The 26,807-nt window shown below is 48.5% G+C and overlaps 2 protein-coding genes and 1 non-coding gene across 3 annotated transcripts; 1 reads left to right on the top strand and 2 right to left on the bottom strand.

Annotated features, from left to right (window-relative positions):
- Positions 1-39: 39 nt before the first annotated feature.
- On the top strand, positions 40-16,895 carry RETSAT (retinol saturase). The gene is made up of 11 exons (XM_043917767.1): positions 40-287; positions 2,238-2,420; positions 2,838-3,079; positions 3,792-3,993; positions 5,105-5,302; positions 10,912-11,031; positions 15,295-15,433; positions 15,682-15,791; positions 15,867-16,033; positions 16,221-16,380; positions 16,583-16,895. The coding sequence occupies exons 1-11, from the start codon at positions 119-121 to the stop codon at positions 16,720-16,722; spliced, it is 1,830 nt and encodes a 609-aa protein (XP_043773702.1). The 5' UTR covers positions 40-118; the 3' UTR covers positions 16,723-16,895.
- TRNAC-ACA lies at positions 13,530-13,601 on the bottom strand. The gene has a single exon. It is a non-coding gene; the product is annotated as a tRNA-Cys (tRNA).
- A 1,430-nt stretch (positions 16,896-18,325) lies between the features above and the next one.
- Positions 18,326-26,403, bottom strand: TGOLN2 (trans-golgi network protein 2). The gene is made up of 4 exons (XM_043917777.1): positions 26,291-26,403; positions 25,139-26,046; positions 23,011-23,094; positions 18,326-22,265 (listed from the first exon to the last, which is right to left on the bottom strand). Exons 1-4 carry the CDS (start codon positions 26,334-26,336, stop codon positions 22,260-22,262), a joined length of 1,044 nt encoding a protein of 347 aa, XP_043773712.1. The 5' UTR covers positions 26,337-26,403; the 3' UTR covers positions 18,326-22,259.
- Between the last annotated feature and the right edge of the window lie 404 nt (positions 26,404-26,807).

The raw sequence follows: 26,807 nt of genomic DNA, 5'->3' as shown, positions 1-26,807 counted from the left end.
CAGTGGGCACGGTTGACTCCGCCTCCCTGGTGGGAGGACTAGTTTAACTGGCAGAGCTGAGGCCCCGATCCCAGGCGCCGTCCAAGCGAAAGAATTCCCAGTACCCGGCGCCGGCGCGATGTGGGTGTCGCTGCTGCTACTGGCTGCGCTGCTGCTGGTCATCCTCGGCAAAGTTTACAAGGAGCTGTTCTCAGGCAGCTCCCCGAACCCCTTCTTGGAGGATGTCAAACGGCCACCCGCACCTCTGGTGACCGACAAGGAGGCCAGGAAGAAGGTTCTAAAGCAAGGTGAGCGGGGGAGACACCCCGGGGACCTAGGCTGCGCCCGAGCATCCTCACGGGTTAGCGTTTCCCAGATGCAAAGTGCTGGGAGGGCATCTTTGCGTGTGTAGGCGCCCGCTTTAGAATCCACTCCTGGAGAGAGCCTTGGTCCCCGCAGGCACGGGGAATCTTGGCCTCTGGGTCTCAGATATCGTCCTCGGCGAGCCAGGTTCTTGTCATAGCCACGCTCAGACCCTGCCACTTGGTATAGCGATGGCTAACGGTTTAAACAAGAGATCTTTCCCCTTCTTTGACTTTAAGACCGTAACATTTTTACTTATCTTCCCCAGGGGTTCAAGGAGGTGGGAGAGCTGCATAGAAACCTTTGTAGGAAATTGCATTTGGTTCATCAAGGAATGTGACTGATTGATTATGCTGGTCCCATCTCTTGTGGTTGAAGCGAGGCTCAGTGGGGTGCCTCGGGCTCAGACCTCTTTGTTTACGGAGGATCTGTACTGTCATCTTTTAAAAAGTATTTGTGGGTTTCTTTTAGAGTTTAAAGCAAGAATTCGGCTGCTTAAAAAATAAGTAAAATAAAGACAGTATTGTTGTAAGTGAAAGGCCTGTTATTTCTGAGATCAGAGGTTTAACTGGACTCTGTCACAGTCTCTGCCGAAGAGAGTCAAACAGGACTGAGCAACTGAACAACAAACACTTGTTTACTCTGTGAAAAAAGTGAAAGTAAAAGTGTTAGTCACTGTCCGACCCTATGCGACCCGACCCTATGCGACCCCATGAACCGTAGCCCTCCAGGCTCCTCTGTCCATGGCGTTTTCCAGGCAAGAATACTGGAGGGGGTTGCCATTTCCTTCTCCAGGAGACCTTCTCCACCTAGGGATCAAACCCCAGCCTCCCACATTGCAGGCACTTTCTCTACTGTCTGAGCCACCAGGGAAGCCTGATTTACTGTGTAAACATTAGCAAATCACTCCATTTATCTGGACTGGTCTAAAGATGAGATGATTAGTTTGTTTTTCAAACCAAGTTTTGATCTTTCCTAGTGGGTCATGATATCAATTTAGTGAGTTGCAACTAGCATTTTAAAATTCAGTCAAATGGAGAATATCAGTGTATCCTATATAGTTCTGGTAAGTATTGTGAAACTTCTTTATATTATATAATGACATGTGTTCTGGATTATGAAATGTATTTTTCATTGTAGGTCTTTTAAAAACTGTATGAAAAGTTCAAAGTTTACTCAGTTCTCTGGCAGCTTGAAAAATTCCAAAGCTCAGTTCTGGAGTGATTTTGAAAGAATAGATCTTGTGGAGAAAGTGGCCATACAGCAGCATGGGCTGTCCAGTTTTGTCTTGGTTAGGTGCCTCCTCCTTAATCCCACATCCAGGCTTCCCCAGTGTGAAGGGTGGTGCTGTGATTTCTCAGAAGAGCTCTGTCCTGCCTCTGTATCAAGATCTTTAAGAATCAAGATCTGAGTGGGCTGCACCACTACTGCCTGCTGATCCTGCATTTTCTGAAGATAACCTGCTTGTGAATGGACTGTGGCATGAGCCACCATCCAGCCCCATGACACTCTTCTCCTGTCCCCCACCTCCTTGGTTTCTTTCTTCCCTAGCTCCGTCTCTGACTGCGCTTAGGATTCTCCACTTGGATCACGGTCAACATTTGTGTGTGTGTGTAATAGTTTATGAATTATTCTTTCTTTGCAAGTAGGGAAAATCCTCAGCTATGTAGTGGTTTTGGTCTGAATCAGTTCAGATCAACCTAAATCACTTTGTTCAACCTTCTCTGGTGGGTCCCGAGTATTTCCCAGGTAAAATGTTTGAGATATTTTAGTGAGGAGCCCTGTGCCAAACTGCTCTAGAAATTTTCTGGAGCATCATATAAGCTAGAACATTCTGCCTTGGTTTCCACCTCATTGTCCTTTCATTGCCCTCTCAATCTCCTCTTTTGCTGCAGCTTTCTCGGTCAACCGAGTGCCAGAGAAGCTGGATGTGGTGGTGATTGGCAGTGGCTTTGGGGGCTTGGCGGCAGCTGCGATCCTAGCCAAAACTGGCAAGCGAGTTCTTGTTCTGGAACAACATACCAAGGCAGGAGGCTGTTGTCATACCTTTGGAAAGAATGGCCTTCAATTTGACACGGGTAAGGCTGCCAAGGCGAAGGGGTGGGAGCAGGAGGTTTGGAGCAGCCATAGTGGGACGATCCTGGGCTTTTCAGTGGTTTTGGAGGCCCGGGTTTTCTTCTCCCTGGGCACTGTTGGTCTGACAGCTTTCCTGCCCAAATTCCTTTTGAAAAATTCCAGTCTGATCTCAGATGAAGGGAAAAGGGGTTAGAGACACACCACATGTATCTCCATGGTCTGACAGCTGTACCTGATGACCTGGGTGGGGATCTTGTGGTTTCTGCTGCAACTCCCCTTTACAGAAAGGGTGGGTACCCCCTCTGTGAGCGTGGACGTGGCCCTGTAGGACGCCTCTTTCACCCTGCTTCCTTGTTGGAGCCTTTCCAGGGCTTAATTCCCTTATCGCTATCATGCCTTGTTTTTCTGTCTCTCAACAGGAATCCATTATATCGGGAGTATGCAGGAAGGCAGCTCTGAGCGTTTTATCTTGGACCAGATCACTGAGGGGCAGCTAGACTGGGTTGCCTTGCCCTCTCCCTTTGACATCATGGTACTAGAAGGGCCTGATGGCCGAAAAGAGTTTCCCATGTACGCGGGGATGAAAGCCTACATTCAGGGCCTCAAGGACAAGTTTCCCCAGGAAGAAGCTGCCATTGACAAGTATATGAAGCTAGTTAAGGTAACATGGACATGTGTTATTCCCAACAAGGCTCACCTTCCCCATTAGTGGAGTGACGGGTGAGGGAGGCAGGAAGGAGGAACAGACATGTTGTCTGGAACTCAGCCCCGGCCTGAGTTGACCTCTGTGCTCAGCCAGGCCCTCTCTCTGGAGCCTGGGCTCAGCAGCTGCCACTCACACTCTGGCCTGACCAGGCTGGCTTCCATGTGGTTACATCTCTAACCCCTTTTCACTTCATCTGAGACCAGATTGGAATTTTTCAAAAGGAATTTGGGCAGGAAACTGAAAAGCAAAAAAAGGACTCATCTGAGGGGGAGAATGGGAAAAAAAGAAAAAAAAAACTTAAGAGTACAGAGTTTTATGATCCAAATTTAGCCAAGTTCTGCTTCCCTGATAGCTCAGCAGGCTCAGAATCCAGTCCAGGAGACCGCCTGCAATGCAGGAGACGCAGGTTGGATCCCTGACTCGGGAAGATCCCCTGGAGAAGAAAATAGCAACCCACTCCAGTATTCTTGCCTGGAGAATCCCCATGGACAGAGGAGCCTGACAGGCTATAATTCATAGTGTGGAAAAAGTCGAACATGACTCAGTGGCTAAACCACCACCACCAAGTGCTCTTGGGCCCTGGGACTGTGCAGGCTGCTGGACAGGCAGTTCTGTCACAGCGGGTCTGGAGGTGAGCCCTGTCCCTCCCTGCTTACTCCCCTCCCAGGTGGTATCCCGTGGAGTCATTCATGGTATCCTGCTGAAGGTCCTCCCGCTGCCCGTGGCTCAGCTCCTCACCAAGTGTGGGCTGCTCACCCGCTTCTCTCCGTTCCTCCGTGCGTCCACCCAGAGCCTGGCTGAGGTCCTGCGGCAGCTCCCCGCCTCTCCAGAGCTCCAGGCCGTGCTCAGCTACATCTTCCCCACTTACGGTGGGTCCTGGCCTTGGGCCCTGGGCAGCCCCTGGCTCTTTGTCTTTCTTCCTGAGCCTGGTTTATTCAGTCACTCAGTCATGTCCGACTCTTTGCGACCCCATGGACTGCAGCATGCCAGGCTTCTATGTCCTTCACTACCTCGTGGAGTTTGCTCAGACTCATGTGCATTGAGTCAGTGATGCCATCCAACTATCTCATGCTCTGTCACCCCCTTCTGCTGCCTTTAATCTTTCCGAGCATCAGGGTCTTTTCCAATGAGTTGGCTTTTTGCATCAGGTGGCCCAAGTATTAGAGCTTCAGCTTCAGCATCAGTCCTTCCAATGAATATTCAGGACTGATTTCCTTTAGGATTGACTGGTTTCATCTCCTTGCTGTCCAAGGGACTCTCTAGAGTCTTCTCCAGCATCACAGTTCAAAAGCATCAATTCTTTGACTCTGAGCCTGCCTGGCTGACTGAAGTGGAGCTGCACACCCTCCAGGTCCTCTGGAGCTTAGGGAAGAAATGCCTGTCTTCCTCCCTGCTGGATACCCTGAGAAAAATCCCCCTCACCAACGTCCTGGCTGGTTTTCTTTCCAGTCCACACTCTCCTCCCTGGCAGCATGGCAGTTCGCAGGGAGGCCGTTCCTACTGGCCCAAGACCTGGAATGCTCCCTTGTTTGCCTGTTTGGATAGAAAGAGGCTGCCCTGAGAATCACTCGGATCCTGGGAGGCATAGACTCAGGTTGCATGTTTGTTTTTCTTTTTTTTTTGGTCACGCTATGCAGCTTGCAGGATCTTAGTTCTCCAACCAGGCATTGAACCCAGGCCCCCCGCAACAGGGAAAGCACCTAGACCTAACCACTGGACCACCAGGGAATCCCCAAAGGCTGCATGTTTTCTGACAGGAACCTGTGTTCCTTTTTTAAATTTATTTTTTCATTGGAAGAAAATTACTTTACAATATTGTGTTGGTTTCTGCTGTCCAGCAATGTGGATCAGCCATAATTATACATGTATCTCTTTCCTCTTGAGCCTCCTTCCCCTCCCCCCACCCCATCCCTCCCATGTTCTGCTCTGAATGGTGTCGCTGCCTGCTCTTGCCTCATCACCCCCTCCTTCCTTCTGCAGGTGTGACCCCCAGCCACACCACCTTTTCCATGCATGCTCTGCTGGTTGACCACTACTTAAAAGGGGCCTTTTATCCCCGAGGGGGCTCCAGTGAGATTGCCTTCCACACCATCCCTGTGATTCAGCGGGCTGGGGGCGCTGTCCTCACAAGGGCCCCTGTGCAAAGCATCCTGCTCGACTCAGCTGGGAAAGCCTGTGGTGAGAGCCCTGCGCCGTCTTCACAGTCCTTGGGCGGGTGGGAGAGACGGGGGGTGCAGAGCAAAGAGAGCTCCGAGGGCAGAGACCTCCAGATCGGGGGTTACAGGCTGGAATCTGTCGCAAGCTGGGGCCACCTGGGAATAGCCGTTGACCTGGTCAGGAAGTGAAAAGGACACAGGAAGGATAAAGGGTGGTATGGTCCCCAGAGAACAGCATCTTATCATTTATTCAATAGAGACAAGTAGTTATCCTTTAATCCACGAGTTCCTTGAGTGTAGAGGCGGTGTCTTTTTTATCTTTATGTCTATAGACCTTGGCACATACTGGAGCCCAGTAAATGTTTGTTCAGTGACTGATGGAGTGAGTTGTAACCTGGGTGCTCCATGGGGTGGTGTGGAGGCCATCAGGATGCCCTGTAAATGGCAGAGTGGGGCTCAGACTCTACCCTGGCTCAGGTGTTTGCTGTCACCTGTACAGAGAGTCAAAATTCCACCAAGGATAAACTCTGTGAGGAGAGGGTCTATGCAGGGAAGGGCTCTGGTAAATAGACAGGCCATCTAGGGTAACTTCAGAAGCCTCAGTGAAGGGAGAAGAGAGAGGCCTGAAGGAAACAGGGCTGGTGATGGTGAATTCACCCGAGTAAGCTTTCAAAGAGGAGGTGGTGAGTGGGTGGCCCAAGGCACCCAAAAGTCAAGGGAGAAAAGGCCATCAGTGATCTTTGAGGACCTATCTGTAGAAGAGACTGGAAAGTTCCCAGCAGTGAGGCAGGGGTGGCCATCAGCTGTGCAAGACTTTCTCTCACAGTCACAAACCAGTTTTCCTTCCAGCCGTCAGGCGGTCTGTGAACCAAGGAGGGTTTATCAGTTGAATGAAATTCAGTTCTGGATATATTTATGTTTTTCACATGCTATGTGATAAAAGATGGAGGTAAAAAATAAGTAAATCCTAATCTCTAACTCAGGAAGTTTCCAGTCTCAGAGGGCAGATGACTGAGATATAATCAAGGTGCTGCATGGAGGCACGCACTGAGGCTGGAGTTGGCACAGGATGGTGGGACAGGGAGTCTCCAGAGGGAGGTCGTGATGGGTGAGAGGAAGCTGGTCAGAGGGGAGAGGAGGTCATTCCAGGCAGGGGGAACAGAATGTGCAGAGGCACAGAGATAAGAAAGAGCTGAGTTTCTTTTTTCTCTGTTTTGGCTGCACTGGGTCTCAGTTGCAGCACATGGAATCTTTGGTCTTCTTTGTGTCATGTGAACTCTTAGCTGTGGCATGTAGGATCTAGTTCCCTGATCAGGGATCAAAGCTGGGCCCCCTTCATTGGCAGCTCAGTGTCTTAGCCACGGGACCACCAGAGAAGTCCCATGAGCTGAATATGTTTAGGCATCTGAAAATGTTAGGTTGAATCATAAGAGACTGTCACATTTCTAGGTTAAAAAAATGATTGACTGTCAGCTCTTGGGGGCTTCCCAGATGACACAGTTGGTAAAGAATCCATCTGCAATGCAGGAGCTGCAGGAGATGTATGTTTGATCCCTGGGTCAGAAAGATCCTCAGAGAAGGAAATGGCAACCCACTCCAGTATTTTTGCCTGGGAAATCCCATGGACAGAGGAGCCTGGCAGGCTACAGTCCATGGGGTTGCAAAGAGTCGGACACAATTGAGCATGACTGCACACACATGCTATTTGCATATCAGTTCAGTTCAGTTCAGTCGCTCAGTTGTGTCCAACTCTGCAACCCCATGAATCGCAGCACGCCAGGCCTCCCTGTCCATCACCAACTCCCAGAGTTTACTCAAACTCATGTCCATGGAGTCGGTGATGCCATCCAGCCATCTCGTCCTCTGTCATCCCCTTCTCCTCCTGCCCCCAACCCCTGCCAGCATCAGGGTCTTTTCCAATGAGTCAACTCTTCTCATGAGGTGGCCAAAGTACTGGAGTTTCAGCTTCAGCATCAGTCCTTCCAATGAACACCCAGGACTGATCTTCTTTAGGATGGACTGGTTGGATCTCCTTGCAGTCCAAGGGACTCTCAAGAGTCTTCTCTAACACCACAATTCAAAAGCATCAATTTTTCGGCGCTCAGCTTTCTTCACAGTCCAACTCTCACATCCATATATGACCACTGGAAAAACCATAGCCTTGACTAGACAGACCTTTGTTGGCAAAGTAATGTCTCTGCTTTTTAATATGCTATTTAGGTTGGTCATAACTTTCCTTCCAAGGAATAAGCATCTTTTAATTTCATGGCTGCAGTCACCATCTAGTGATTTTGGAGCCCCCAAAAATAAAGTCTGACACTGCTTCCACTGTTTCCTCATCTATTTCCCATGAAGTGATGGGACCGGATGCCATGATCTTACTTTTCTGAATGTTGAGTTTTAAGCCAACTTTTTCACTCTCCTCTTTCACTTTCATCAAGAGGCTTTTTAGTTCCTCTTCACTTTCTGCCATAAGGGTGGTGTCATCTGCATATCTAAGGTTATTTCTCCCAGCAATCTTGATTCCAGCTTGTGATTCTTCCAGCCCAGCGTTTCTCATGATGTACTCTGCATATAAGTTAAATAAGCAGGGTGACAATATACAGCCTTGATGTACCCCTTTTCCTATTTGGAACCAGTCTGTTGTTCCATGTCCAGGTCTAACTGTTGCATCCTGACCTGCATACAGGTTTCTCAAGAGGTGGGTCAGGTGGTCCTGTATTCCCATCTCTTTCAGAATTTTCCACAGTTTATTGTGATCCACACAGTCAAAGGCTTTGACATAGTCAATAAAGCAGAAATAGATGTTTTCCTGGAACTCTCTTGCTTTTTTGATGATCCAGCGGATGTTGGCAATTTGATCTCTGGTTCCTCTGCCTTTTCTAAATCCAGCTTGAACATCTGGAAGTTCATGGTTCATGTATTGCTGAAGCCTGGCTTGGAGAATTTTGAGTATTACTTTGCTAGTGTGTGAGATGAGGGCAATTGTGCGGTAGTTTGAGCATTCTTTGGTATTGGAATGAAAACTGACCTTTTCCAGTCCTGTGGCCACTGCTGAGTTTTCCAAATTTGCTGGCATATTGAGTGCAGCACTTTCACAGCATCATCTTTCAGGATTTGAAATAGCTCAACTGGAATTCCATCACCTCCACTAGCTTTGTTTGTAGGGATGCTTCCTAAGGCCCACTTGACTTCATATTCCAGGATGTCTGGCTCTAGGTGAGTGATCACACCATCGTGATTATCTGGGTCGTGAAGATCTTTTTTTGTACAGTCCTTCTGTGTATTCTTGCCACCTCTTCTTAATATCTTCTGCTTCTGTTAGGTCCCTACCATTTCTGTCCTTTATTGAGCCCATCTTTGCATGAAGTGTTCCCTTGGTATCTCTAATTTTCTTGAAGAGATCTCTAGTCTTTCCCATTCTGTTGTTTCCCTCTATTTCTTTGCATTGATCACTGAGGAAGGCTTTCTTTATCTCTCCTTGCTATTCTTTGGAAGTCTGCATTCAAATGGGAATATCTTTCCTTTTCTCCTTTGCTTTTCACTTCTCTTCTTTTCACAGCTATTTGTAAGGCCTCCTCAGACAACCATTTTGCCTTTTTGCATTTCTTTTTCTTAGGGATGGTCTTGATCCCTGTCTCCTGTACAATGTCACGAACCTCTGTCCATAGTTCATCAGGCACTCTGTCTATCAGATCTAGTCCCTTAAATCTTTCTCACTTACACTGTATAGTCATAAGGGATTTGATTTAGGTCATACCTGAATGGTCTAGTGGTTTTCCCTACTTTCTTCAATTTAAGTCTGAATTTGGCAATAAGGAGTTCATGATCTGAGCCACAGTCAGCTCCCTGTCTTGTTTTTGCTGACTGTATAGAGCGTCTCCATCTTTGGCTGCAAAGAATATAATCACTCTGATTTCGGTGTTGATCATCTGGTGATGCCCACGTGTAGAGTCTTTTGTGTTGTTGGAAGAGGGTGTTTGCTATGACCAGTGTGTTCTCTCGGCAAAACTCTATTAGCCTTTGCCCTGCTTCATTCCGTACTCCAAGGCCAAATTCGCCTGTTACTCCAGGTGTTTCTTGACTTCCTACTTTTGCATTCCAGTCCCCTATAATGAAAAGGATATCTTTTTTGGGTGTTAGTTATAAAAGGTCTTGTAGGTCTTCATAGAACCATTCAACTTTAGCTTCTTCAGTGTTACTGGTTGGGGCATAGGCTTGGATTACCATGATGTTGAATGGTTTGCCTTGGAAACGAACAGAGATCATTCTGTCATTTTTGAGATTGCATTCAAGTACTGCATTTTGGACTCTTTTGTTGACCATGATGGCTACTCCATTTCTTCTAAGAGATTCCTGCCCACAGTAGTAGATATAATGGTCATCTGAGCTAAATTCACCCATTCCAGTCCATCTTAGTTTGCTGATTCCTAGAATGTCGACATTCACTCTTGCCATCTCCTGTTTGACCACTTCCAATTTGCCTTGATTCATGGACCTAACATTCCAGGTTCCTATGCAATATTGCTCTTTACAGCATCGGACCTTGCTTCTATCACCAGTCACATCCACAACTGGGTGTTGTTTTTGCTTTGGCTCCATCCCTTCAATCTTTCTGGAGTTATTTCTCCACTGATCTCCAGTGGCATATTGGGCACCTACCGACCTGGGGAGTTCCTCTTTCAGTATCCTATCATTTTGCCTTTTCATACTGTTCATGGGGCTCTCAAGGCAAGAATACTGAAGTGGTTTGCCATTCCCTTCTCCAGTGGATGACATTCTGTCAGACCTCTCCACCATGACCGCCTGGGTGGCCCCACATGGCATGGCTTAGTTTCATTGAGTTAGACAAGACTGTGGTCCGTGTGATCAGATTGGTTAGTTTTCTGGGATTATGGTTTCAGTGTGCCTGTCCTTTGATGCCCTCTCTCAACACCTAGCCTCTTACCTGGGTTTGTCTTACCTTGGACGTGGGGTATCTCTTCACGGCTGCTCCAGCAAAGCGCAGCTGCTGCTCCTTACCTTGGATGAGGAGTATCTCCTCACGGCCGCCCTCCTGACCTTGAACGTGGAGTAGCTCCCCTCGGCCCTCCTGCGCCCGTGCAGCCGCCACTCCTTGGACGTGGGGTAGCTCCTCTCAGCCACCGCCCCTGGCCAGTCCTATCTAATAGTTTGGTGAAAATGGTCAGTCAGAGATGAGGCTGGATGCACAGAAGGGAGCACATCACAGAAGGCTGATACGAGAGTCTGGAGTTTAATTAGAGGTTGAGGTGTCACTGGAGGGTTTAAAAGAGAGTGTGTTGGAACCAAAAACTCTGGCAACAGTAAAGAAGGACCTGGTATTCTAATGAAGGCTGTCAGCTCACAGGCTCTGTCAGAGTTAGTGTGGAGGTTGGCTGGTAGCTAAGGAGAAGAGCTCCCATATCAGGTAGAGAGCTAGAAAGCCAGTGTGGGGACTGTGGATCTTTTGGGCCTTGTAGGCAGTGCTTTGGGCTGATCCCTCACTCTGCAGTTTTAGCTGGGGCCCACCTGCCTGGGTCAGTGTGGGAGAGATGGGGGTGGGGTAGGAATGGGGGCCTTTCTTGTCTTCTTGGAGTGCACAGAACCTCAGCCAAACTCTTGTGCCTGCAGGTGTCACTGTGAAGAAGGGTGAGGACCTGGTGAACATCTATTGCCCCATCGTGATCTCCGATGCGGGATTGTTCAACACCTACGAGCGCTTGTTGCCAGAGCAGGCCCGCTGTCTGCCAGGTAAACAAATGAGTTGCGTGGCTCTCCTCCAAGTGCCCTGGACCTGCCCTCTGCTTCCAGCTGACTCAGGCTGGCTGATGCTTCCCCCAGCATCAGGGCTGCCCTTTCACCCTCCTTATAGAAAAGGTGAGCACACCAATTTCTATTAATAACATCCATCCCCAGCAGGCCTCTGTTTAGGGGGTGGGATCAACTTCCTTTGTACTGTATCCTCCCCAAAGACCCTTTAGTTTTTATCTCTTGGCAAATTTATACCCCTTCCCCTGATAACCTCAACCGCGTTTCCCTTTCCTCTTTCAAGTTTCCAGTCCCAGTTGCCCATTTCCGTTTCCCTTGACTTAGATCATCTCCCTGATAGCTAATGATGGTGGACTGAGTCTTAAAGGAATGTTTCCTGGGTTTTTCATTAAGTTTGCCATGGGAATTTTGCTTCTTTCCTTAATTTTGCACTTGTTTGGTGTCAGGAAGTGTGGCCTGACATTGCTGTTAAGGGAAGGGAAGGCTGGAGTGGAGACGAAGTTCTTGATGATATTGCTGTGGGCCTTATTTGGGACCTAATGTTATGTTTTCCTGCCTCTGCAGGAACCAGCTTTGTATTGGTGCTGAGGCTGCAGGGGTACCCTCCTGGCTTCTTCTCCTGAAGCCCTGCTCTCAAAACCTGGGACCCAGATAGAAATAAGCCTCAGTCCAGTCATCTCTGGGTTTCCCAGGTGGCTCAGTGGTAAAGAATCCATTTGCCAGTGAAGAAGATGCAGGAGACTCGGGTTCAATCCCTGGGTGGAGAAGATCTCCTGGAGGAGGAAATGACAAGCCACTCCAGTATTCTTGGTGGGATAATCCCATGGACAGAGGAGCATGGTGGGCTACAGTCCATGGGTTTGCCAAGAGTTGGACATGACTGAGCACGAACACACATGCCAGTCATCTCCACTGACAGGCTGTGTCCAAAAACGAAAGCTTGTGGTTTTGGGTGGGGAGGCATGTTTGTGTGCGAGCTTTACCTTTGTCCTTGCATTTGATCCTCAGCTGCTGGGTAGAGAGCTCATGTTGATGGCAGGGGAAATGGAGGCACACAGGTGAATCACTGCCCAAGGCCCACCCAGCTGGAGGCAGCCAAGTGGAGAGGAAGAGGCTGACGTTTCTGACTCCTAAGCCTGGACTCCTGGTCCCCTCTGGGCTGGAAAACATGGCTTCCAGAGAGAAGGCCTTACTGTAAGGAGGAGGAGAGCGGATCAGCTCACAGGGGACAGAGTGGCTGAGCCAGGGTTAGCTGGGGCGTCACCATTTGGAAATGGAGCTGGCAGCTCGCCATATGATTGAGTGAAGGAGGCCACTGGCCAGGAAGGGGCCAGTGATCTAGGAGGGTGAGAGAGAGGGTTCTGTGTCCAGGCCTCTGGCTGGGGCGGGAGGTGGGGAGTAAGGAGCAGCCCAAGATGCGTTTGGAGTGGAAACCTGAGGAGGAGCCTAGAGCCCAGTACAAGGAGCATCCACTCTGGAGGGTTCTTGGGGAACTTGGGAAGGAGGCCCAGTAGAAAAGTGAGGTCTTGGCTTTCCTGGTCGGGGAGAGGGTCAGCGGCCACTGTGACTGTCTCTGGGGTACAGGACGTGCACTTGGGAAACAGGCCCTCAGCCCTTTGCCTCCTTTCACTGGGCCTCGGCCAATGTCTGTTGCCAGCGAAGGCCTCCCCTCTCTCAGGTTGGGTGAGCTGCGTGGCGTGAGGTAGAGACCGCCCAGTGGCCTTTGGTACTTCCAACCTCCCTCTCTCCCAGGACCTTTGAACCCTGACGCTGTCTCCCGATGGGCCCGGGTGCTCATCAAGTGCACTTCCTCAGGTGACAGAAAATCCACAAGGAAGGGAATGCAAATAAATGACATGGAGTTATTGGAGGGACACCTTAAGAAAAAAAGAAAAAGTGAAAGTATTTTCCTGCCTAGAATGATTCCTAGTCTCCTTTGAATCTAAGAGGCATTAAGAACAAAATTTGTTTTTTGTTTGTGTGTGTGTGCTCAGTTGTATCTTGCTCTTTGCAACCCCGTGGACTATAACCTGCCAGGCTCCTTTGTCCTTGGGATTCTCTTGGCAGGAATCCTGGAATGGGTTGCCATGCTCTCCTCCAGGGAATCTTCCCCACCCAGGGATCAAACCCAAGTCTCCTGTGTCTCCTGCATTGGCAGGCGGATTCTTTACCCCAAGCCACATGTGTAAAGAACATAATTTCTTTTACACTTAATGTTCATACAACCTAAGTGAATAAGGAAAGGACCCTATGAGGGAGTTCTGTATTTTATGAAAATTCCTTTCCATGTTTAGAGATAGAGGGGAAGATTAGTCCTGTATTTGTGGGCTCTCCTTGTTCCAGCTAGTTATTGTTTAGTCACTAAGTTGTGTCTGACTTTTTTGTGACCCCATGGACTGTAGCCTACCAGGCTCCTCTTTCCATGGGCTTTCCCAGACAAGAAAACTGGAGTGGGTTGCCATTTCCTTCTCCAGGGGATCTTCCCAACCCAGGGATCGAACCTGGGTCTCCTGCATTGTAGGCAGATTCTTTACCAACTGAGCCACCAGGGAAGCGCCACCTTAGTCAACCTCTGCGCCCCCCCCCCCCCCCCCCCCGCCCCGCCACCAAAGACAGTACATGGTTTTGACTTGGTTATTCCACTCCAGCCTTCTTTCCCATCCCCAAATTCTATTTTGGTCACATGGTGCTGGGTGCAAAAACAAAAAAGGGAGCTTGCCCCTCCTTCACTGGCAGGTACAGCTTCCACTGCTCCTATGTATCTCAGCCCTGAAGACAGTCTCCTGTGCCAGCACCCTCCCTGCTCCACCTGTCTGAAGGACCAGCCACCCCTCCTGAGTGGGAGTTGGAAGAATCCCAGTTTGAGAACATTTCAGACAGTGGTGGCAGTGATGGTCAACCTAGAGGCCCCAGAGACTCCTGGGATTCCTGATGTTTCCAGCTGTTTGGGGTAGAGATTCTGACAGTTCTGTCTCTGTCTCTGAGATGGAAACAGGATATCTGGTGGCCTTGGGGACAAGGCAGTGCTGGTTGGGGTCGAGGGTATGGCGGTGAGGTGATCAGACCGAGGGAGTCTTTGTGAATAGGAGTGTCTTTCTTAAATTCTGGGGCTGAGCTTGGACATTATTGGGGATGTTTTAAAGAGGACATTTTTTTGAGTGAGGAAGACTCATTGACAAAATAAGTAAAGGAGCTGAGGCTGGTCTGGAGCAGTAGGGTTTGGTCTCATCGTTGTGTGACTGATTTGAGACCCAAGGTTCTTTTTTTTAATTGATTTTGTAATGGAGTATAGTTGCTTTACAGTGTTTTGTTACTTTCTGCTGTAGAACAAAGTGAATCAATTATATGTACACATATATCCCTTCATTTTTAGATTTCCTTCCCCTTTAGGTCACCACAGAGCACGGAGTAGTTTCCTGTGCTATATAGTAGGTTCTCATTAGTTATCTATTTTATGTGTGTATGTGTGTGGGGGGGTAAGTTAGTCGCTCAGTCCTGTCTAACTCTTTGTGACCCCATCGACTGTAACCTGCCAGGTTCCATGGACAGAGGAGCCTGGCAGGCTATAGTCCATGGAGTTGCAAAGAGTCGGACATGACTGAGGGACTAACATTTTCACTTTTCCTCATTAGATGGTTTGTATTCAACTTAATACTGAAGCCAAGGCTTATAACAGACTACTGTTCACAGCCGTGGTCTTTGTCACGTGGAGCCCTGTCCTTTGCTCATAACATTCATTTATTGGCTGTGCTAGTCTTTGTTGCTGCACGTGGGCTTTCTCTAGTTGTGAGCAGGGGCTACTCTTTCTTGTGGTGCACAGACTTCTCAGTGCAGTGGCTTCTCTTGTTTTGGAGCACGGGTTCTAGAGCGCAGGCTCAGAAGTTGTGGCAAACGGGCTCTGAGGTATATGGGATCTTCCCTAACCAGGGGTTGAACCTGCATCCCCTGCATTGGCAGATGGATTCTTTACCACCAGGGAAGTCCCTGCTCTTAACTTAGGCATTAAGGTGACAATGGGACCATCACACAGATGCTGTGAATGGCTCAGGGAGCTGGCATCTCTGCTTCTCAAGGCACTCAGAGCAGATGTCTGGGGCCATGGCCATCACAGGCAGGAGACTGAGGAGCAGGCCGAGTGGTCCAAACAGCTGAGGCTACAGATGAGGCGAGCAGGTGTCTGAAGGCTCCTGGGGCGGCAGCAGATCTTGGTGGTCTCCTTTTCATGGCTCTCCTAACTCTCTGCAGGTGTGAAGCGGCAGCTGGGGATGGTTCGGCCCGGCCTGAGCATGATCTCTGTCTTCATCTGCCTCCGAGGCACCAAGAAGGACCTGGGGCTGCCGACCAGCAACTACTATATTTATTTTGACAAAGACATGGACAAAGCGTAAGGCATGGGTGTACATGTGCAGGAAGGGTAGCAGCCTGGTCCCCCAGAGCCACAGATGCTAGGAGAGAAGCAGCAGGATACAAGATGCGAGGAGATGGGCAAGAATCCACTCCAAAAGGATTTTTTCCCACCTGGGCTATGCCTTGGTTTCATCCCTTGGGGGTCCCTGGGGATGAGCTGTGCTCGGGGTGGGGCTGGTGGCTGTGGGGAACATGGCCGGGACCAACAGCCCCTCTCCTCCCCAGGATGGAGCACTATGTCTCTCTGCCTGGGGACAAGGCCGCCACGCACATGCCTATTCTCTTCATTTGCTTCCCTTCGGCCAAGGACCCAACTTGGGAGGACCGGTACCCAGGTGAGGCTTGATGTGCTGGGAGCTGGGGCTTGGGTGGGTAGGGGCAGTAGCAGTGACCCGGCTCTGCGTCCCCAGACCGGTCAGCAGCGATCGTGCTAGCGCCCGCCTCATACGAGTGGTTCAAGGAGTGGCAGGACGAGCCCCAGGGAAAGCGGAGCAGTGCCTACGAGACCCTCAAGAGCTCCTTTGTTGAAGCCGCTATGTCGGTCTTCCTGAAGCAGTTCCCACATCTGGAGGGGAAGGTAGGAGGGCAGAGTTGGTGGTCGGTGCATCTCTGCCCCTTCTGTGGGGCTGGGAATGAGGCCTGGGGTGACTGAGCTCCAGGGGAGCCCATGCTGGCTGGCAGCTCGTGCAGGGGCAGGGAAGGAAGAGGCGAGGGTCTCACAAGGTCCCCCTCCCACTCTTCGGCCACCTCTTTTGCCTCTTCAGGTGGACAGTGTGACTGGAGGGTCCCCGCTGAGCAATGAGTTCTACCTGGCGGCTCCCCAAGGGGCCTGCTACGGGGCTGACCATGACCTGGGCCGCCTGCATCCTGGTGTGATGGCCTCCATGAGGGCCCAGAGCCCCATCCCGAACCTTTACTTGACAGGTACGCTGAAGGCCCCATCCTGCCAGGAAAGCTGGGCCTCACTGTCACTCAGAGTGCTGTTTCTGTTGCCTCGGTGGCTGGGGCCCCTGGTCCTAGACCGAAGGCATCTCTGTGGCCCTGGCTCAGGGGCCCCTGTCTTCCCACTACCCTGCTTGGAGGTGGGGTGGATGGATGCTCACAGGCCTCCGCTCTTGTCCCCCAGGCCAAGACATTGTCACCTGTGGGTTGGTTGGAGCCCTGCAAGGGGCCTTGCTGTGCAGCAGCGCCATCCTGAAGCGGAACTTGTACTCAGACCTTCAGAAGCTCGGATCGCGGATCCAGGCCCAGAAGAAAAAGAATTAGTTGGCTCAGGGAGGAGTCAGAGTAACTGGCACATCCCCTGCCTCACCTGTGTTTTTCTGCATTAGTTCCTTGATCACGTAAAGCACTCTAATTATTGTTTCTCATTTTTGGATACAGGTCCAACACACAGGTCTAGCATAGATGGTGGTTCTTTAACTGAAGCTCCTTCACACCTTTTATTTTTTTTTATTTTTTATTTTTTTAATTGAGCACAGCTTTCACTTTCCTTCACACCTTTTAGAACATGCTGTTCCTACAAAACGCCCAGTGTGGGCTACTGACATGGGTGGCTTTCATGACCCGTCAAGCTGCGCTCTGCATCCCACACCCACACCTCCTAAGTCTGAGCCATCAAATGGAATATTCTCATCAGGTGGCTAGAACCCTTGAGAGCTTGGGTCAGCTGAAGCAGGGGGGTCCCGTTGGCCTGAGGCTTCTCCTCCGGTTCCCCCTTAGTGCCTCACTGCAGGAGTTCTACGCAACAGAGAGAAGGTGTCTGGTGAGCATGGTTTGGCTTGTAGTTCCACAGGATCAGAGGATGCAGATCCTATTTTTCTGGTTCCAGTGGCTCTTCTGAGTGTGGGGAAACTCCTGTGATATGGCCCATGTGGATGTGGGGGCTGGCAGTGGACAGGACGCGTTAGCTAGCAAGGTATATACGTTATAGGAGAACATCCAATTCGTATGCGGCAGGGGCCTAGGCTTGTTTTCCTTATGATTGGGGTCACGCTGGGTTCTCACCGTGTCAGCACCAGGATTCCCTCCCAGACCTCAGGGCCTGAGCCCCAAGGCGTAGCTTCCTAAACTACACAGCAGTCAGGGCAGAGGCCTAGAAAGACAGCTTCACTGGGGTTGACACAGGCGGAAAGCATTCCAGCCAAGGGTACAGCAAAGGACAAACACTGGGAGGTAATGAGTGTATTATGACGAGCAGCCCAGTTACCTCTGACCTAGAATCAGGGCTGCCTGGTGAGGAGGAATGGGGTTGGAAGTAAGGATCAGGTCATGGAAAGTTACAGAATGTGTGCAACGCTTGGGAATGCGTTTCCAGTGTTTGGAACTTACATGGGGATTGGGTGGGAAGGTGAGTGAAGGTGCTAAAGGTTAAAAAAAAAAGAACTTTTCCTTATTAACGTGCCTTATTTCAGTCAATTTTAATGCAGTACTAATAACCATTAGAGCGGGATTAAGAGGTACAATATAATCATTAATACTAAAATAACTTCATATGGGGACAAATGGTTACTAGACTTATTGTTATCAATTTTGTAATGTATACAAATGTCAAATCACTATGTTGTACACCTGAAATTAATACAATGTATATCAACTATACTTTTTTTAAAAAGAGGAAAAAATTAAATTTATTAATTTTATAGCTTTAATATTTGAAATTTATTTTGGTTTCTGTGCAGAGATACAAAACTACGTGGTGATGGCATTCACAGAAGCTCAGTAAAACATTATATGGAAAAATACTTATGGTTGGACCAAATAAGCTTTAAAGAAATAACTCATCATTAAGTTACAAGCTAGAAAAATAAAACATTGCAAAACAGTGGTATTCTGCTAATTGGGTGAACAAATAAGAAGGGAAACAACCTCAGCAATCAACCATTTATTGAACACTTTAAAGAGTTCTGAATTAAAGGAATACCAAAGAGTGTGAGGAAGCTGGCTTTGTTGGCAGCTTGAAACCTGATAAGGCTCAGACCCAATGCCTTTATGAGGAGTTTCAAAATTGGGGTATTTGGGAAATCCACATGTGACTTCATGGAACTGGGCTGAGATTCAGTCTTGGTTCTGGATATAGTTAAATTTGAGAAATCTCTCCCCAGGTTTCCTTCTTACACAAGTCAAAGCCAGATACAATGGTCCCACCTAGAATGTTTAGGAGATAGCTGGCAGAAGTACAGGGTCTGGTGTACAGTGTACTCTCCTCCCTGCTCAAATGATTCAGAACATGTGCAAGGTTTGCCAGTTTTCATCTCACATGCAGCAGCATTCCATACCAAGTCACCCTCCCAAAACGAGGGGCAGGCTTGTGAATTAAATGATGTGAAATGGGAGGAGGAAATGAGAATCACTATTGGGAATTTGAGAGGTTTAGAGGTCTATCACCAAAAGTTTCACGAAAAGCCATCATGTGGCAAGAAATGTGAGTGTACAGAGCTAGTTGTCAGGTCTTTCTGAGTTAACTTAGCCTTTTTAGGTAGACTCTTCAAATGATTCTAAAGCACAGATTCCTCCAAATAGAAACCACTCTTCAACCAAAAACTGGGCGACAAAGCAAGCACAGAGCTGACTGGATAGGGCACCTTTCCTGCCTGCCCCGCGCCCCACCCTGGCTAGAGAGATCCTTCCCCTACCACCAGCTCACCCTCATCTACACAATCTCTAGGAAAACACGATTCAAAGAGTCTATCTTCAAAACGACAATGACCCAGAAGACAACTTTCCTTTGGTGTGGGAGATTTCTTTCAGTGCAATTTCTAAAGTGAAACTTAAACTCGACTGTATTCTTTCACACAAGAAATCATCCTGCTCAGAGGCTCAAAAAGTGAAGCTACATGGACTCCACAATACGTATGTGTCCACCTGGTGCCAACCTGCTCTCGGTGCCTGAAACCAATCTTACTTTCTGCTCTCCTCCTTTCTAGCAAAATCCATCAATAAGGGCAGCAACCAGCAGCCGGAAAGCGGTGTGTGAGGCATCAGTCAGGTCACAGCCAGATGTCCTAAAGAAAGAGCATGTCTCCATTGTGAGGAGAAATGAACTCAGGTCCCCAGGGACTGCCCCATGTGAGGCAGATTTGCAGATGGTGCCATGGGCGCTGCCGCGAGGAGCTTCATTTTCTTGGGGAGATCAGACAGAGATGTCAGATACTGACTGCTATGCTCTGCTTTAGTTCCAAAATGCGCAAGTGACGTTCTGTTTACTGGAGTAAAACAGGAAGAGCTGATCAGGTGAGGTGGGGGATTAGGAAGGTGCATGGGCAAACTGGAGCTGGGGCCTGAAAAAACAGGTTTTGGGGAGGCAAAGGAAAGAAGAGAAGGGGGTGTGCCCTAACTGAAAAACAGCCACCAGAAGCCAGGGACTGGAGAATGTAGCAAGGATGTCGAGGCCTGATGGTTGCCTGACAAGAGGGGCCTTAGGCCCCGGAAGGATGCAGGGAAAGATGCGTAGGACATCACCAGCCTGCAGAGCTGTAAACACCAGGGTCCATGAGCTTGATTCTCAGAGCCACAAGACAGAAGCTTCAGATCACTCTGGTCTCTACACACACAAGACGAAGTGGACAAGAGATCAATGAAGGTGGCTCCCAGGGGAAAAAAAAAGATCCAGAAGGATAGTGAAATGGGTGGGGGTGTGGGTCAGGGAAGCAAGGAAATTGGAAAGAAAGACTGTAGCCAGAGATATTTTTCTTTTTAATGGATAGGAGTTTTGTGCCAAGAGATAAAAATGTCAGCTTGGACTCAAGATGATTAAAAAGACTGGGCAATTGAGAGGGGCGGCTTAATGTGTAGAAGAAGAGAAATTCTGTTTCAGTGACAACAGGATGACAACCTGAAATGTTCACCACACGGCAGGACAGGGTTCTCTGGGAACTAGGCCGAAGATAGAAACTTGGGAGTCACTCATCAGTCACTCATCCAGAGGCTAAAGAATGAATAAATTTCTGAGGAGACACAGAGATAGACCTATCTTTGCAGGCATTCTCCGCCACCAGCGCAGGGAAGGCAGAGGAGTTGTCAGAAGCCAGGGCACAGAGACCACAGAGGGGAGGCTGAACTTGGATGGTGTAGGTGTTCAGTTCTGTTCAGGACACGACTAAGCTTTGAGAACAAGCCACTGGATTTGGTGATCTGAACCTCTGGGAAAACATTCTTGGCAGAAAGACAGTAAAGGTTATGAGGAGGATGAATGGCAAGGGAATGGAAGCTATAAGCTATACTTCCTGGAGAAGATGAACAGCAGAATGGACCACAAACAGGATGGATGGGAGCAGAGAATCTGGGCACACACATAGAAGGAAAATGGTGCCAGTGGAGACAGGCAGAAGTAGAAAACATCAGAGGGGAGGAAGAAAGGCAGGGAAGAGGGAGACAGAGAAGGAAATAAAGTAACCATGGTCTTAGGGGATGATGCCAAGAGTCTTCATTCCTCACCTTTACAAATGTCACCTGGAGAGGATGAAAATCTCCACTCAGTCATGGGCTGTTTTAAGTGAGGTGGAAGATACCATGGCAAACACTATGGCCCCTTTTTCCACCAGACTTCTTCAACAGCCCAGAACTCACCCTCTTCCTCTCACTTCCTACTTTCTTAGAATTTCCCTGAGATTAGCTATTCTCTTTCAGGTCCTTCTTTGCAGAAACAACTCTCTTTAGGCTCTCTGTAATAGGGTAGCACATTTAAATGAAACTTCAAACAATGGTCTTATCAAGGTTACCCTTGGTTACTCCCCAGGGAATTCTCTAAATTTCTTAAACTTTAATAACCCCTGACATGGGACAGAGGGGGGAATTTTTACTAATTAGCCTTACCATTTTATATCAGATAAGAGGACCCTTAACTAGACTTAGGTAAACAAGGGAGTATAATCTGTTTGTAAATATAATACAAATATTTTAGGCAATAAAGGCAAAATAAGAATTTGTGGGAAGCCTGTTTCTTAAAAGTCCTTTAAAAAAATGCAGACCCAAACCAAACAGTCCTACATGCTTTCAAAGCATGAACTCACTCTACTTCAAAAAGTTCCTGTAAGGATGGTAAGCAGGCATAAACACAGTGTTTCAATATCGTTAACTGTTATTTTTAAAACATCTGTGACAGGGAACAGTGGCTTTAAGCTTTCCTCCCAGAATCCCCAAGTTCAGTTTTCTGCTCAGTACAACTAAATGCAACTGGATTCACTTTGTTTTAAGTGATATGAAACTGTCAGAAGAGCATGAAGAGCTTGCACTAGGCAGGCTGGACTCGAGGGCAAGAAAGCCCGTTTTGGTTTGCTGCTGGAGACTTTGAAGAGAATCGTTTTCACAGGAGCCCTCAGGCCATCAGCAGTTACCATCTTCTCTATCTTTTGTGGGGTACACATCCCCACAAAGGAAAAGGCCTTGGGAGCAATGGGCCTTAACCTGCAGTTTTCTCCTAGGCCCTCGAAGGTAAATAGTGTTGAGTGCAATGGTGTTTTCAAGGGCTAACCACCTTTAAGCCAAGGCCCCAGGCAGGGCACCTACCAAGGGCCAGGATCTCCCTTTGGTCACAGCTGGGTGCCCACATGCTCCTCCACTCACACTCAGAGGGGGACAGCCTGGAAGACACCAGCATAAATAACGGGAACACAGGAGGACAAAGTCACCAAAGTGCAGGTGCAAAAACTAAAGCAATGCCCCTTCCCCACCTCTGCTAGCCCCGACTTGCCACCAAACCCTGGAGGAGGGGGTGTCTCTTAGGTCACAGTGTTTTTCTCTTCATTATTCTTGATTTAGAGACAAATCAGCAGGCAGGACAAGGTTCTCAAGAACAGAAAAAATCAAATCTGAAACGAGAGCAATACAATCCATTGGTAACTTTCATCTGTTTTCAGAGGAATATATCTTACTGCTGGGATGCTGGGGCTGAGGGGAAGAGATCTCCTAGGATTTTCAGTCCAGTGGAAAAATTCAAAATGAAGACAAACTGACCCTCACTGTACAAAGAGCAACAGATAAAAGATTTTAATCCCAATTCTCAGGGTGAGTCAAATGCCTGTTAAATCTTGTTAAGTGCTGGTCAAGTGTGAAAAGTATAGGCAGGGAGTCGAGGGAATTGCTCTGAGGTCTTGATTTTTCCAGAAACTAAGGGGGAAAAGATCACGTGTTTTGGGACTTCCCAATGGGATTGCATTGGTCCAATAGTTAAGACACTGCCTTCCAATGCAAGGGTGCAGGTTCGATCCCTGTTTGGGGAGCTAAGATTCCCACATGCCTCACCTGCCAAAAAAACCAAAAGGAAACCAGAAGCAACACTGCAACAAATTCAATAGACTTTTAGAAAAAAAAAAAAAAAATCACAGCGTTTCTGAATCTGAGCTTCCTCATCTATTGAAGGAAGATGTTGCAGAGGTTCTGAGAATCTTCTAGCACTAACACTGCAGACATGCTTACAGGGATGTTTGTATGCTGTGGTCTGGGAGGGGCAGAAGCAATGGTAAACAGCACCCCCAGAATCAGCTGCTGCCGCTATACCAAACACAAGCCCATGGCTGTGTCCATCTGAGATTGCGTATTCCTCCCTCCTCTTACCTTCTGGTCCAAACGTTGGTAGTCAGTGGCCTTTGGCCGCCGTGTAACTTTGGATCTTTTTCCTTCCAGGACGAAAGCTATAATCTGGGGAAAAGGACAAGAGAGTGATTAACAAGTGACTTTATGGTGACAGATTTCAGTCTCTGAAATTATAGGTAATCACCTGGCGGCCCATTTGTTAATGATCTTGACAGCAAAAGGAGTAGGCCATTTACAGAAAGGCCATATTGACAATTATAAGAACAGGGCCTAGTTACGTCAGAATCCTTTATCCTAAACAGGAAATGACAGGTGCAAGACAGCTGTTCTAGGCTCTAGTCAGCTGGAGTCTGTGTGATTTACTCAAGAGAACGCAGCCTATTTAAAAGCAGAAATATCACTCTGCTGACAAAGATCTGTATAGTCAAAGCTATGGTTTTGCCAGTAGTCATGTATGGATGTGACAGTTGGACCATAAAGAAGGCTGAATGCTGAAGAATCGATGCTTTTAACTGTGGTGCTGGAGAAGACTCTTGAGAGTCCCTTGGACTACAAGACGATTGAGCCAGTCAATCCTAAGGAAAATCAACCCTGAATATTCATAGGAAGGACTGGTGCTGAAGCTGAAGCTCCAATACTTTGGCCGCCTGATGCAAAAAGTCGACTCACTGGAAAAGACCCTGACACTGGGAAAGATTGAGGGCAGGAGGAGAAGGGGGTGACAGTGGATGAGATGGTTGGATGGGATCATCGACTCAATGGACATGAGTTTGAGCAAACTCCAAGAGATTGTGAAGGATAGGGAAGCCTGACATGCTACAGTCTTTGGGGTACAAAGAGTCAGATGGGACTTGGTGACTGAACAACAACACAGTGAAAAGAACTGCCAACTCCTCCCCAACTGAGACTCCTTCAGGCTAAGCAAGTCCCCCTCCTTTTATCTTAATATTAAGCAATAATTACTTCTAATCTGCAAATGTACTCTTTCACCCCACACTTTACTTCATCTGAACCTTACCACTCTCATTTCATACTTAAGGTAACTCTCCATGATAAGCACTTGGATGTAGAATAAGGAATATACCTTAAAAAAAATTTTTTTTTTTCATGGCCATATTTATGTGGCATTGGGGATCTTAAGAACCCCAACCAGAGATCAAACCTGTGATCCCTGCAGTGAAAGCACGGAGTCTTAACCACTTAACTGTCAGGGAATTCCCAGGAATGTACTACTTTTACTAAATGTCTTCTCTCACTTCTCACAGTCCTAGGCCTTTTGACTATCATGAATTGAACCCTTCAATTTTAGTCAGACTATTAGAAACTACTAAATTCTTAGGGCTCATAAGAAATGCAATCATTTGGGGAAGACTCTGAAAATGAATATATATATATAAAAAACTGAATCATTGTCCTGTACACCTAACACAAAATTGTAAATCAACTACACTTCATGTTTTTTTACATTGCAGTTAAAAACAAAAAAAGAAATGCAATCATTTTGTCCTTGGGAGTGATTACTAAACAACACAACAAACCCTGCTGAAGTAAAAGATGAGCATATTCATATGCAATTTCTGACCTTTCTTCTAATCAGAAACTCAGCTGCAGAACATAGAACCCCTGGGTGCTCTACTGCTGGTACTGAAGACTCTGTAACCATTCTTTGTTTCTGCAGGTGGAAGACAAACGCTTGGGAGAGGAAGCCAGAAATAAGACGACAGGAAGCACTGAAAACAGGAAGATCACTGCTTTAACTACATACAAACTGTCAGGTCCTCAGGTCCTCTCTCAGGATGTGAAAGATTCTAAGTTCCAAGATTATGGGAGGAGACCTTCATTTGGGTCAAATCATAATAATGTACTAAGCGTCACATCTGACGCAACAGCAGAGGAAACAGATGTGAAAATAAATGATTTCTAAAACAAAGGGAAAAAAAAAAAAGAACCCCAGAAAACCCAACAGAGAACCCTGGCAGAATCTCAGGGAAAAAAAAAAAACCGAAGTTTGTTTATTAAATTCCCAGGGCAAAAAAAAAAAAAAAAAAATTCCCAGGGCTTACAGGCTGATGAGTGATGGATACTCACACACCAGGCTTTCTGCGGGGAGGAAATCCTACTCCTCCTCCTAAGGCCATTCTTGCCTTACCTTCCGCTTATTGTGGTATGCGATATAGAGGACAGCGACGAGAATGGCTGCTGTCACCAGATAGGCAAAAAAGTGGCTGCTCTCTGCACTGGCATTTCCAAGGTTATCCTTATAAAGGTCATCCTTCTTACTCCAGGTATTCGAAAGTGTCCCTTCACGGTTCTCCCTGGAGGCAGGGCCAACCATTTCTTTCTCTTCTTTGGGTGGTGCATCTTCCTCTGGCTCTGTATCCCCTTCCTCAGTCTCCTTGGGCTCCACATCTTCAGTTAGTTCTAAGGGCTTACCTTCTCCCTCCTGCTGGGGAGAAGAGGGGTCTGCCAACACTTTTCCCCCAGGTTCAGTTCTGGAAGTCTGCAGAGGTTTGCCAGCTACTGTGTTTACATGAAGCTTGGTGGACTCCTTGTTATCAGAAGAGGGGCTGGAGACCAACTTGTTGGATTGGTCTGTGGGGGAATTGCCAGGGTTGGCTTTCCCGGTGTGCTGTTCGGTTTCCGAATCGCCAGGCTCAGTTTTCTCCAGGTGCTGCTTGGCTCCCGAATTGTCAGAGTCGGTTGTCGCGGGGCCCTGCACCGATCCCGAATTGCCAGGGTCGGCTCTCTCAGGGTGGTGTTCGGTTCGCGAATCGCCAGAGTCAGTTTTCTTGGAGCCCTGCCTGGCTACCGAATTGTCGGTGTCGGTTATCTCGAGGCGCAGCTCGTCTGTCGAATTGTCAGGGTTGGTTTTCTCCGGGCCCTGGTCGGTTCCGGCACTGCCAGTGTCGGTTTTCGCGTCGGTCTGATTTAGAAAGGTTTGGTTACTGAGTTCTTGTGGCTGAGCGATCAAGCCGTGATGCCCGGAGCTTCCTGCAGAAGCCTGAACTTCCTTTGGAGCGCCTGCTCCGGCGACTGGAGCAGAACTGAGCAGCAAGTCTGAAACAGAGAAACTATCTGGCTGAAGAGAGGCAGTCGGGGAAAAAGGACTCCTCAGAACGTGGCAACGGGCAAACCGGAGGGGAGGGCTGGCGAGCGGAGCGGTGGCGAGGTTCGGGCAAGGAAGAAGTGAGGTCAGGGGCCGACAGGCCACGGTGAAGATGACGGGCCCGGGGGCGAGAGTGGGATTACTAGGGGCTGGTCTTGGGACTGCGGTGGGGTGGGGGCGGGGGGGAATTCTTACCCGCTGCCACGACGCTCAGTAACACGAACGAAACCGGGAACCGCATCCTTCACTGATTGCGCTTCCGCCCCCTAATGCTCTCGCGAGATCAGCACGCGGGCTTAGTGTTATGCCCCGCCCCTTCCTGTGTGCGTCACCGAAGCCCCACCCAGGCAAGGGGCAGGGATTGGCAAAAAGGCCGGCAAGGTGGTGTTCCGCTGTTTCCCGCGAGGTGTGACTGCTTTTCCTGGTGGCGGGGCTGTATTGTTGCGTGTAGAAGGCGTATTTGTCTTTCCCTGCTCTCCTAGCTCCGCAGCGGCTGCTACAAACTTAGTCCCTCTTTCCTTCTTTGCTCTGGTACTTACGAGACAATACTGGGTCGTTGGGGCCTGGCGCTTGCTCGCGCCCATCCTCTATCTGCCTTTCTATCTTCTCCCTCCCTCATGGCTCTTTCCCTGCAACGCACAGACGTGTGGAAATCTGGAAACAGAAACCCACCCTGTCACCTTTGTAGCTGGAGTCTTAGCAACCCTGCTCC

Source organism: Cervus elaphus, chromosome 11 (assembly GCF_910594005.1).
Source record: "Cervus elaphus chromosome 11, mCerEla1.1, whole genome shotgun sequence".
NCBI classification, from domain to species: Eukaryota; Metazoa; Chordata; class Mammalia; order Artiodactyla; family Cervidae; genus Cervus; species Cervus elaphus.
The sequence above is the reverse complement of the archived record's forward strand: the minus strand, read 5'-3'. Positions and strand labels throughout refer to the sequence as shown.

Bases quoted from the DNA above. Each gene is read 5' to 3' on its own strand.
- RETSAT (XM_043917767.1), top strand. From the start codon at position 119: ATGTGGGTGTCGCTGCTGCTACTGGCTGCGCTGCTGCTGGTCATCCTC. The intron at 2,421-2,837 runs GTAAGGCTGCCA...GTCTCTCAACAG, and splicing joins TGGCCTTCAATTTGACACGG to GAATCCATTATATCGGGAGT. The intron at 16,381-16,582 runs GTACGCTGAAGG...CTTGTCCCCCAG, and splicing joins CCCGAACCTTTACTTGACAG to GCCAAGACATTGTCACCTGT.
- TGOLN2 (XM_043917777.1), bottom strand. From the start codon at position 26,336: ATGCGGTTCCCGGTTTCGTTCGTGTTACTGAGCGTCGTGGCAGCGG. The intron at 26,047-26,290 runs GTAAGAATTCCC...TCTCTGTTTCAG, and splicing joins ACTGAGCGTCGTGGCAGCGG to ACTTGCTGCTCAGTTCTGCT. The intron at 23,095-25,138 runs GTAAGGCAAGAA...CCTTTTCCCCAG, and splicing joins CATACCACAATAAGCGGAAG to ATTATAGCTTTCGTCCTGGA.